The sequence below is a fragment of the Seriola lalandi genome, unplaced genomic scaffold, assembly GCF_002814215.2.
Source record: "Seriola lalandi dorsalis isolate HSWRI2012SDOR001 ecotype SW California unplaced genomic scaffold, Sedor1 jcf7180002054311, whole genome shotgun sequence".
In the NCBI taxonomy this organism is placed as follows: domain Eukaryota; kingdom Metazoa; phylum Chordata; class Actinopteri; order Carangiformes; family Carangidae; genus Seriola; species Seriola lalandi.
The window spans coordinates 920490-933281 of NW_019524864.1; the positions used below are offsets into that span (position 1 = coordinate 920490).

The 12792-nt window shown below is 42.6% G+C and overlaps 1 protein-coding gene across 1 annotated transcript in view; it reads left to right on the forward strand.

Moving 5' to 3' along the window:
• The window catches only part of LOC111655248 (uncharacterized), a 37080-nt gene extending 24718 nt beyond the window's left edge, over window positions 1-12362 (forward strand). The window contains exons 2-6 of the mRNA XM_023406579.2: window positions 616-770; window positions 4917-5061; window positions 6610-6816; window positions 10608-10822; window positions 12213-12362. Of these exons, the coding sequence (XP_023262347.1) occupies window positions 616-770; window positions 4917-5061; window positions 6610-6816; window positions 10608-10822; window positions 12213-12347 (857 nt within the window). The 3' untranslated portion in view covers window positions 12348-12362. The remainder of the gene's footprint in view (window positions 1-615; window positions 771-4916; window positions 5062-6609; window positions 6817-10607; window positions 10823-12212) is intronic.
• The last annotated feature ends 430 nt before the right edge of the window (window positions 12363-12792 follow it).

The window sequence follows — 12792 nt, forward strand, 5'->3', positions numbered from 1 at the left end:
TATATTCCTCTTGGTATTATGGAGTATGTGTGTGTGTGTGTGTATAACACCTGCAGACGGTGTATATTCTTATGCACTTGTATTTTCATATCTGTGTATGTGAGGGTTTCTCTATGTGAGTGTTTGGGAGCCATGAGACAGAGAGGATTCCTGTAAGTGAGGCTGTGGTCTAATCCAGTCTTGAGTAGGCGCATTGATTTATTGAGCAACGCTTGTTAGTTTGGAGAAGGCCTGCTTCCTACTATATCCTAATCAGAACGTGTGTACACAAGCGCGCGCACACACACACACACACACACACACACACACACACACACACACACACACACACACAGCAGCTAATTATCAGATTTTTTGTCAAGAAAACGAGAGAAAACAAGAGAGTTGACTCCAGTTCTCAGGAAAGTGTCACATGCTGATTGTCTCAATGTAACAAGGAAAAAAAGCTTCAACCAAATCGCTAAAAAATATTTCAACATCCACCCCTAGTGTCTGAAAATAGTTCTGCATTATAAACCCAAAGTTTTTTTCTGCCTCTGAAATTTCTGGCAATCATGAAAAAAATATTCCCTTTCATCTAAAATAATCTTTCTTTCCTTCTCCGTCTGTCTCCAGGTATTCGGCCCCAAATCATGAACGGGCCAATGCATCCGCGCCCCCTAGTGGCGCTCCTTGATGGGCGCGACTGCACCGTGGAGATGCCCATCCTGAAAGACTTGGCAACTGTTGCATTCTGCGATGCCCAGTCCACACAGGAGATACACGAGAAGGTAGAAAAACACAAAAGCGCACACATACACACTGCACTGCACTGTCGCACTGCTCCGCATAAGAAAGAGCAGAAAGTTGATGGAGACATGGCGCCTGCCACTCACTCATGTCTGCCTCTTTCTGTTCCCATCACGTTGCTGATGTGTGAAGCGCGTTATATTGGCCCCATATGCACTTGCAAGTTAAAATATAGTGACTTCATTATGATTTAATGTCACTTTGTGGCACAGAGCGTGGCGCCTATATCAGCGCCATTGTTCTAATAGAGAGTCTTGTATGGCGGGGATGCAGTGTAATTACATTGGCTTGTAGAGCCTCTTTATTGCTTTTCATGCAGCGCCGTGGCTGCAAAACAATATATGGCCACAGAGATGGGTATCACCAAAGTGCTATCTCTCCATCTGCAGACGGAGTGAGAGCCGCTACATCTTTCTTCTCGCTGTTTTTATGAAAATGGGACATATTAAAAACAAAGCATTTGCATAGAGATCAATTCAATCAAAGACCTTGGGCGGTGAGGAGAAAGGGGGAGCGGGGTAGGTTTTTGTTTGTTTTAACACTGCCTTATCAGGAAAAACATGATTGTAATGTTCACCTCGCCAGCATATTCAGCAGTTCACAGTAATAACTTGCAGCCTAGATACCCAGAGGGGCGGTGTAGATTGAAAATGTCCAATCTCTTCTTTCTGCGGCATGGATGCGGCGATGCAGTGCTGATGACTCCAGGAGTTCAGTTTGATGTTGTCGGGGTAGACACCAGCTGCCACACTCTCCTCCATCCACACCAGACAATATAGGAACTCATGGGAAAGGCTGGTCAAGGGTGGAATATGAAAGTAGCCTGAGGTTATGTCGGGGTCTTCCACCCGCTAAGCCCTTATTTCCCGAGTGATAGGGGCATGATGAAACACACAGGCGAATACTAATCAAGATCGAGTTACAATACCACTTCAGCAAGACCAAATCCTGCACACAGCACCTGCGCTCCAACGTCATCATCCAAGGTCGACGATCCCTCGTCTTTCTCACAGTCGTCGTGCCTCATGGTCACATATGGCTTGTAAAAGTTGGACGATTGCCCACATGGCATAGTGTCAACATTGGCCCAACACACTGTACACTGCCTGACTCTGTTCATCCAATTGTGGTTTTAAGCTTAGGGCTGCAACTAATGACTGGTCACGTAAGCAAATGATCCATTGATATTAACATTGTTCAATCCACTGTTTTGTCTTTAAACAATGAAATTGCCTGTTTCGTCTAACATAAAGACCAGAATGCAAAGTTATTCAATTTAATGTTGGGCGTTGCTTTGTAAGAGATATACTATTATTCTGTTCTCAAAGGTATCGATTCACTTTCTCTTGATCAACTCATGAATTATTTGGCTAATCCCACCAGTTAAAGGACTTTTTAACATTTACAAAATACTTTTATTTGCTTTCTTGCCAAGACTTAATGTTCGATGAGGGGATTGATACCACGTCTGTGCAGCAAATACGAAGCTACAGAGAGCAACCAGTCAGTTTGTTTATTATTGAGTTTAAGTGGAAGGCTAGCTGTTTCCAGTCTGTATTCAAAGCTAGCTAATTGGCTGCTAGCGGTAGCTTCATATATACTGCACTGACATGATGGTGGCATTAGCTTCTCATGTAACTCTAGACAAGGAAGTGAATAAGTTTTGTTCCCAAAATGTCAAACTGGTCTTTCAAGTCCATATCCACTGAAGTGTAGAGTTGTTTTTATTATTTGTAATGTTAGCCTCATTCATTCATTTTAATGGTCTTATGCCTTTTACTCACGTCTCTGCTTCACTTTTTAAGTGGGTTTAAAAGGTGTAATCAATACGGGATCGTATCTTTCTCTTTATAACCTACTCCACGTTATTGTGTGATGTTGTTCTACGGTTTTTAATGCCTCTTCTATATTGTTTAATACTGTAATCATGGCCATGTCACCCCTTAAGAAGAGCAACATGCTAAATAGCGCTAAAAAGCAACATCTTGAACAGCACATCCTCTGCCAGGTGGAGAGAATCTTTTCTCAGCGTTACAACCAGCTCTTATCCCCCATACATCCACACTGCTCACGAGTGTGATGATTTCATAGCCATAAAATCCCTCCTCAGTAAGCCAGAGTCAAACGCACACAAACCGTACAGAACGTGGACCACCAAATCGTGACTCCTTTGCAACAGTATACCCTCTCCCTCTCTTTCTCTCACGCTCACCCAGGCCAAAAGGGGAGGTCTCGTTGCCATGTGAAGAAAAGCCCAGACATCATCAGAAATGATAGATGTTACAAGCAATAAGGCTCTGGTTACAGTGGAGAGTAGGATATAGATTAGGTCAGAGTTTCCATTAATATAAACTGCATTCAGAGTCGATTTCCCCTAAAATGAAATTTAAAAAAACGTAGCTTCACAGCTCTCGCTAAAAGACTCCTTCACCAGCTCAAAAACAACACAAGACCTTCAGGCTTAGCCCAGAGGGAGAAAATTGTGTGTGTCATTGTGTGTGTGCATTTTGGCTGGTTGCGTGTAAGGAACATTTTAACCTTGAACTAGTGTCTGGAAGGCCTGGCTGGGACGCAGCTCCAATAAAAGCAGTATGGAAATTCAGAGCTAATCTGCTAATCACAGGAAAGCTAATGCAGTTTGGCTGGGGGTGAATGCAGAGCTGTTATTTAGGCCGCTGACAGGAGCTGTGGCTGATACTGAGGGGGAACATTTTAGATCCACATCGGACTGAAGCACAGCGCGGGTCACCTTGTCCATGTCAAGTAGCAGAGGAGAGGTTTTTCACAGTGAGGGCCCCTTCGAGGTGACTGAATTCATTTTTTTTTTTTTTTTCACCACTGTGAGGCAAATGTTTGACTCGAGTATGGGTATTTTCTACACCAAGAAGGGTTTGTTTTTGGTTGTTTGTTAGCAGGAAAGCTCAAAAATTTGTTGACTCAGACTGCTTTCATTTAGTGCAGATCCAGATTCAACAGCGCCACCATGTGGTTATTTAAATAATTCTGTAAATTGTGGCGCGTAACTTCGTTACTGTGACGAGCAAAAATGTTTTTTCTCTGGAATACTTGATTCAAGGTGAATGAAGCGGCATAGTCCATGTCCCTATCTACCTGAAAGTGTTGGTTTAGTCGGATATGAGTTCAGTTTTAGTTCAGATTCAGAATTATGTTCTGTTTCACGTTTTAGTGTTGGTGATATTAGTGGGGAAGTACTGAGATTACACATTTGGCTCGGAGAAACACTTTCTCTTTGTGTACTTGTAGCCACTATACATCCCCCACTAACTCAATCCAAGCTGAGTCAATATTGTAATGTATGTAATGGGGCTTTACTATATGTACAATATGTATGACACCCTCTGATCATAGACCCTTTAAATAAGAAAGAAATAACTCCAAAATAAAACATTATTATAAAAAAAAATAAGAGTAAAATGAGGGATTTCTAGTCCAGGACAAACTGATGAAATAGGTACTACCAAGTAGCAATTAAAAAAAAATTTCTGGTGGAAATTAATTTGTTTGGCTCTTTTTTGTCTCTTTCACTCAAGATACATTTTAATTCCAAATGTTAACGAGTCAAAAGATCATCAAGTTCATATAAATATGTGTTTGACCCACCACACTCTGTCATATCTTAAGGTTTATCCTGCGATCAGCTGCCACCATGACCTCTGTGCAGTCAATTGTCCGGATCTTTTGTCCATTAACGCCCTCGGGCTCTGAGTGCAATAGTGTTGACTGCGCAGAACCGCGGCCCCTCCGAGACAATATAATGACTTGTTTCCACTTCCAGCTCAGGTCTGTAAAAGGACAGTGTGTCAGGGCTTGTGGTGACCATGTGATGTCTGCACTTCCCTTCACTGTGAAATCTTAAACATTCTCTTAAGTGTCCAAAGTCATGCCAGACATGTGATTTTCATGGCTCCTCTTGAAGGAATGTGATCTTGTGATTGTCATGGGATCTTATGAACACAAATGGGATAATAGCTCTGTTCCGTAGTCTGCATGAATGATGCAATGGACAAAATGATCCACAAAAGACTGATTAATGAATGAGATAAAACACTTGCTTTTCATTTAGTTAGCACACTAAATTTTATGAGTGTGTATCTGTGTGTCTGCAGGTGCTCAATGAGGCCGTGGGAGCCATGATGTACCACACCATCACCCTGACCAGAGAGGACCTGGAAAAGTTCAAAGCTCTGCGCATCATCATCCGCATCGGCAGCGGCTACGACAACATCGACATCAAGGCCGCTGGAGAGCTGGGTACGAGTCCAGTCACTGCCAAAACATAAGCAGTATTAAACCTTTAAGTACAAAGTATTACAGAATATAGAGTAGAAAACATTACAAATTCACATTTGTATGTAGTGTTGTATGTGCATTTTTCTGCTACGTTCTGTTCTGTTTGATGGGCTTTATATTTTGTTTCGTAATAGATGTGCTTGTGCTTTGAAGTTCACGTTATCCCATGTTGTATTAATGACTTCATGGGGAGTAGTGTGGGTTGATGTCTGCTTCTTCGCTTGTTTTGATCATTTGTTTGTCTGTTTATTATGATGCACAATACCTTGAGCATCAGTAATCAGATTTAAGTGAACCTTGAGGAGGTGATTCATTACGCCGCTGCAATGTCGCATGTGAAAAATTTCAGTGATTGGCCGAATGGAGGTGCTGCGTTTTTAGAGGTCAAAATAAGATCAGACAGTAGACAGTGGTTTAGCTGAAAGACGGGCTGCTTTGGACACATTTAGCGTTTCCTCATTTCTTTACTGTATGGATTCTAAGAACGGTATCAAAGGCCGAATTAAAGAGTCAGATGAATGGTGGACTTCCCACTGTGAGTCCGAATGTTCTAAGAGACAGAAAGGCAAAGACAGACAGAGAGAGAGAGAGAGATTGAGGGGGGTTCAGTCTTCTCTCTGAACTACCACCCATGCTTATATCAGCTGGCTGGTGGCTAAAACAGCCCTTACAGTTGACAAAGCTGCCATTTCCCTGCCAATACGAGATACTGTGTCTAACTGCCACCCACTCACCAAAGGCGCTCTGCCTCGCAACGCAGGAGTCAAAAGCTATCGTGCCTGGAGAAGGCGGCGCTGATATGACGGCTGTTCTCGGGGAGAAGAAAAGGGGCCATTGATTGAGCAGGCTCAGGCTATTTTTTGCTGTCCAGAGACGGCTGTGCTGTTACTCTGAGATACAGAGTGGGATGAGGACATTAGAGGAGAGCGAGGGCAGACAGAAGTGCATAAATGTTGAAAAAAAGAAAAAAAGAAAAAAAGAAAAAAAAGAAAAGAAAAGAAAACACTTGTGTGGTGGAGGACAGGCAAGGTAATACCACAGGGTCAGGGGGTTTGAATTCTCTGCAGACAATAAAATTATGAGCCTTCTGATGGAAAGTGTCTAAAACTTGCTTTATTATGCACGTTGACATAGGTTTAGATAGAATAGGGACACAATTATTAGATATATCATATCTTGACTTTTAGTGGGGTCATATTATGATGATATGATCATATCTTGTTATTGTTTTACAAAATTCTCTTCCCCAAATTAGTGATTCTAGGTGATTCAAAGTGTGTATCTCAATTCTGAATAAATGTCTACAACCTCACATTATGTGTTCACTGAATTAACCACAGGTTCAGCCAATCTATCAGTTAACCTGCCTGATATCGTTAACTAATCATTTTGTAATCAAACAGAACAAAAAAAGATCATTAGAAGTATGATATTGATATTTTCTGGCACTGAGCTAGATTCATTTTTAAACGCTTCTGCCTTGTGTTGTGTTTGCAACTCTTTCCCCAGGAATCGCAGTCTGTAACATTCCCTCGGCCGCTGTGGAGGAGACGGCGGACTCCACCCTGTGCCACATCCTCAACCTTTACCGGCGAAACACCTGGCTCTACCAGGCTCTCCGGGAGGGCACGCGGGTCCAGAGTGTGGAGCAGATCCGCGAGGTGGCATCAGGCGCCGCCCGCATCCGTGGCGAAACCCTGGGCCTCATCGGCTTCGGTGAATAAAAGACATTCAGTCGTTAAACTCCCCTTTGTTTTCAGTTTTCTGCTCCCTTTCCATGCGTCTCCTTCTGTGTTTTCATATCCTCTCCCCGCTCAGTGTGCCTTCTGTTTTCCTGCCCTGATAAGGTTATTTTTCTCCCTCTGCCGGTCCCACAGATTATCTCAAGGTTGTCTGTTTCACCTCCCTCCGGGCTGACTTCCTTTTCTCTGCCACACTGTTCTCTCTTCCCACTGCTCTAATGCTCACCACTATATCTCCATTTTTCTCTCTTCTGTTTTCGACTCTGTCACTGTGGTCCCTCGACATCTTGCCCTGCCATAATCAGGTTCCTCATGGTAGACTGGATTCTGCCTCAGTGTGTGTGCATGCGTGCGTGTGCGTGTGTGTATGTTTCCCTCTCTGCACCTGTTTCACAGCTGATTGTGTGTATTTTTGCATCATTCTGCCCTGTCTCAACATCACTGGGCTGACAGATACTCTGTCTTCTCAAAAACCTTTCCAGAGTGCCACCTTATCTCTTTGTCCACATACACTCCCCCCACAACACACACACACACACACACACACACACAAACACACACACACACACACATAAACACACAACCTCCTCCCCCCACTACAGGTCCCAGACAGCTGCCTAGACTTACTGTGCCCAAACAGCAGGTCCTGGCAAAGAAAAATGCCCCCACCAATCTCTCTCTGTCTCTCTCACCCAATCCTCCCACCTCCAGCCTCCTCTCCAGGTCTTTCTGGCTCTAGCCGTCTCCAAAACAATGTCCATTGTAAGCAGGAGGTTGGGGAGAGCAAAGGCCTCCTGGTGTTTGTTTGTAGGACTCTGCACATACAACCAGGCTTCAAATACACAGACTGAAAAAACCTCTGGCTCTTGGGCAACAATAAACACAGGAGCACTTGAAGTACCAGCCATGCCAAGCTGCGACCTCTACTTAGAAAGAGTGTTGAGCTCACTGACGAATTCATTTGATTATTCGTTTTTACTAATAAATGAAATGTTATATCATGGTATTTAATAAGAATAAAATGAATGCATCTGCCTTGTAAATAATCCCAGATTAGTAGTGTAGTGTTCTTGTCAACCCTTTGCTTGATTTGGTCAAATTGATTAATTTCACCTAAGAGGAGTCACCTTTTCTGAACTTGTTTGTCATTTTCAAGGATGATTCCCGCTTGTGATGAAAACCAGTTAAAGCTGCTATAATCAATATTATTATATAATCAATATAATTGTATTATTATATTAGTAATGGATCAAATGACTGTGTGTACAGGAAAAAGGGGAGGTGATATACCCACAGATAATCATCAGGGGATCTTGCATTTCCCTTCAGTCCTACAGAGCTGTTTTAGTGTCTTTCAGCTCATTGTTTTGGTTTTGCATCAGTGTCATTTACTGAGAAAAAAAAAACAACAACTCACTGTAAGCCATCAGCCCAGCACTTAACGACGAAGTTCCTGACTAGCTGCGGAACATAGGGAACATTAAACAGCTACAGTGCTAGATATTTCGTACAGGAGATGGTGGAGAACAAAAAGGGAGCGTGAAAAATATATATACTCCAAATAATAGTAGTGTTGTGGTTGTAGCTTGTTTTTGCTGCCCCCAAAAAGCAATAATGGATTTTACACAGACAGTAATACAACAGTACAATGTTGAGTTACACAAACATGATCATACAATTGTTTTAGCAGAAATTACTGATTTCATGCTAGTTGTAAATTGCTTTAGTTATTTAAGTTAAAATAATGCGAAGTAGTATCAAGCTTCAATTGTATTGTTTTGCAATATGGTGATGTGTGTTAATAAAAGAAACCATCTTCATTAACATCGTGATATTAATCGAAACCAAAATGTTGTGCACTAAGGCTCTACACAGGCACATCAGTTTATCTGTTTAGGAGAAATACACGAACACAAAAGACCTCATCCAGTCATTTTCTTGACAGCCTGCTGTATACATTAAAACTGAAAGGGCTCTTTTACGAAAGCATTCCTAAATATTAAGATTCATATCCATTCTTTCCCCCGAGTTGGCCTTAAGCAATCACCATTACATCCCCACCGGGTTGGATGGAGTTGATTTCACAAGTCTTTGTGCACAACACAAAAGCAAAAGTCTGCCACTGAGAGCTGAGAGTGAGTTGTCAGAGCTCAAACCTCCTGGTTACAGTACACACTCACCGTTAGTGGCATTGATTAGTGTGGGAAGGGAGGGAGGGAGGCTTAGAAATACAGAAAGGATACAAACTGTTTTTGGTTCTTAGGTATTGCCATGTTAAAGGAAAAATCCATACAAATACACTAATAGTTTCCTAATAGGTTCTGGTGCAGCTAGAGTAAAACAAAATTAGGAAATTGAGATATTTTTAAACACCAGAAATATCAACTGTAAACAGATTTTATTTTGAAAAACCAAAGAGGTACAGTTTCTCTCTAAACCCACCACTTTGCACCAATTTGCCAACAATCACACAGGCGGAAAATCGTTGTAGAAGAAGCTGAGATGCCAATTTCGACATCACCCCCCACCCCACCCCCAGCAGCATCAGTAAATCAGATTGTACTGCAGCTGCAAAACGACCTGGTGTGTTTCAAACTGACTGGAAATACTCGTTCCCCTGCTGCTGCTGTAGCTGAAGCAGACGGGCGGCTGAGGAACAGTGGATACACCAAAAAAAGATTTGTCACTTCAGGAAGGCTGATTTTTTTTTTTTTACTGTAATGGATAAATTAATTGCTAATGAAAATAATCTTAAAGTGCAGCTATAATCCATCACCACCATGAAAAGGATTCGTCTGAGCAGTTGCTTTAGTATTACAAGGCTGTTGTCACTGAGTCTTTATGCTGGTGTCTCTTATTTGCTGAGATTAAAGGAAAATAAAAAATAAAGAGATAGTGATCCTCCTCGTCTTTGGAGCCTAAGAGCAAGACATAATGCTCCATCACAAAGAGAGGACCTTGAGAGTGTAAAGGACCTTATCGATCCTTTTCACCAGCAACAACATCCAACTCTCCATAACTCTCTCACTCAGCTGCTGCTGCTGCAGGAGCAGGAGTAGGAGCGGGCATCTTCAGCAGCAGAGCAGAGTGGATACTCGCTGCCTACACAACAAATGGCTCAGAGAGACAAAGCGTCTAACGCATCGCTCTCTTCCTGCGAAAGGTTTTTAGGGATGTTAAATGGTGTCTTAAAGTTTTTTTTTTTATTTTTTTTCTCTTTCATGTTTGTTGTGTTCAACAGGCAGGATGTTGAGTGCTCATTATGAAAAGTTTGGAGCCCTTTGCTTTTCCTGTCATTTTAGGAAAAAATATGTTGTAGCTGATTTTGCGTTTGCAGTATTTAAGTCACTCCATTAGATCAGGGATTCTTTAAGAGTGGTTAACAACTTGGTGTTGTACTGTGCAGTGTTGGCTCCCAGTCCTCAAAAATCTGATGATATCTACAGACATGTTGCCTCAGCACTCAACCAATCCGGATCTTTAATTCCTAGACTGCAGATTAAACACGTTTTTTTAATCTTGAATCAATTTAAGGAAAATATTATATAATCTGTCCATGCTCACTTGTCACCCGCTTGTGTTCTTATGTGTCTTGGCAGGAGGTCACTTGACTTGTCTTAATCAGAATTGATGCAATTTGTGACATAAGTTGCCCAAATAGGTTGAGAATCCCTGCTCTAGTACCTAAAATAGAAATGTCATAGAAAAGCTCCTGTGTTTGACAGTGCACATTAATAAACACCATCTACTACTCTGTGTGCACAGGTCGTTCAGGCCAGGCGGTGGCGGTGAGAGCCAAGGTTTTCGGCTTCAACGTCATCTTCTACGACCCCTACCTGCAGGACGGCCTGGAGCGCTCGCTGGGAGTCCAGCGCGTCTACACCCTGCAGGACCTGCTCTACCAGAGCGACTGCGTCTCCCTGCACTGCAACCTGAACGAACACAACCACCACCTCATCAACGACTTCACCATCAAACAGGTAACGTTAGTAAAAGGCACACACACACCCACACACACACACACACACACACACACACACACATGCAGACGTGTCATCCAGACAGAGCTGAACATCCCATTGAACAGCTGTGACCTGACCTGGGCTTAATGCAGTGCTATCTAGCAGGTAGACAAGCAGAGCTGCTGGTGTATTATTACTCTGTCAGCCTGGAGGCTGTCCTAAAGAGCATTATAGTCGGTAGAAAGAGAGAGGGAGCGAGAGAGAGAGAAAAAAGAGAGGAACCGGCAGCAGCCTTCCTGCCTGCACATTCCCTGCTCTTTATCTTAAGCTCCACCAAAGCTGGACACAAATTCATTCCTTTGCTCTGTCAAATGCAATTAGCGCCAGCCCACGGCTACAGCAAATATATCGACTAGGCTGCACAGCAGGGGGCTGAGAGCACAGTGAGGGGAAAGTGCTGTTCTCTGAGTCGATGGCTGCACTCTGAGGCGCTGCCTTGGGTGACACCTGCAGGGACGCTGAGGAACTGCACAGGCTGAAAAAGCATCTCCTCTCCTTCTCTCGATATCTCCCCATGTTGCCGCTCACTGTTTTTTTTTTTTGTTGTTTTTTTTCCTGTCTTGTCTCCTGTGTGCCCTTCTCTCTCTGAAGTTTGTGAGTTTTTCAGTGTGCGAGGAGAAGTGGGTGTAGGGTGATAGCCTAACCTAGTTAACTCTGTGTCGTTTTCCAAAGCTTAAGATTCTCAGCTGCCTCTTAAGTGCTGCAATGAAAGAACACTTTCCTCTCTTTTCTCACCAAAAATCTTGGCAGTCGCTCTCGGCTTCTAAAGTGGAAACGTGTGTGTGCATGTTTGTGTGTTTCTGTGTGTGTCAAAACCACCAAGGCCTAATAAAAGACTGCCTGCCAGCGTAAAGGCTTTTCATGCCCCTGGATTTTAGCTTTTGTCAAGATTAAGGGATTACTTTCTTCTGAGCATATTCATTTGATTTTTTTTTTCCTTCCTCCCTCTTACACTTTTTGTTGTGCCTTTTTTTCCCCCTACAAGCAGCAATGGGTGGTGGCACTGCCTCATCTTTCAGCTTATCCCTCATCCTTCATTTCATCTCTCGGTTTTGGATAAAGACTGTTCTCTATCCCACATCTGACAGTATTTTCTCCCAGGTGCTGCCTGTCATCTAGATCTTTGAGGTGTCTTCTCAATTTCTGCCCCGTGTAATATGCTGTAAGACCCTAAATTGCAGATATTCAATCCTGATTGATGTGCTTTAGATCAGACAGATTAATTTGACTGCCAGGCTGACAGACACACACAAACGCACACATCCGATCTTTCATCTGTAAATAAACAGCTATATGTCTGCTCATCTGTGCTGATGTGTTTTTTATTTCTGCGTCCTGTGTGTCACAGATGCGTCAGGGTGCATTCCTGGTCAATACCGCGCGGGGAGGTCTGGTGGATGAGAAAGCCTTGGCCCAGGCGTTGAAGGAGGGCAGGATACGTGGAGCTGCCCTGGACGTCCATGAGACGGAGCCCTTCACGTAAGTTTACACACACACACACACACACACACACACACACACACACACACACACACACACACAAAGAAAAATCTCAAAGTCAGATAGATGATTAGAGACAGATGACAGATAGAGACAAGGAAATAGATGGGTGTGTATGGAGGTAGATTTGTTTCAATATTATTTGTTTGAACAGATCGACAATCTGTGCATTGTATAATCTGTAAATATTAAACGCCTTCCACAAATACAAAAAAGATATTTTCAAATTCACATAAATATATAATGGATTTGCAAATATAATAAGTCCACAAATAAGAAATAATCTGTGAATACATCCAATTAATTTACAAATAAATGAAAGGCATTTGTGAATATCTTTCAAACAGACATTTCTGAATCAATTTTCTATTTGTAAAGCGAAAAAGCATTTGTGGATCTCAATTCTACGCTTGTGGATTTAAATTTTA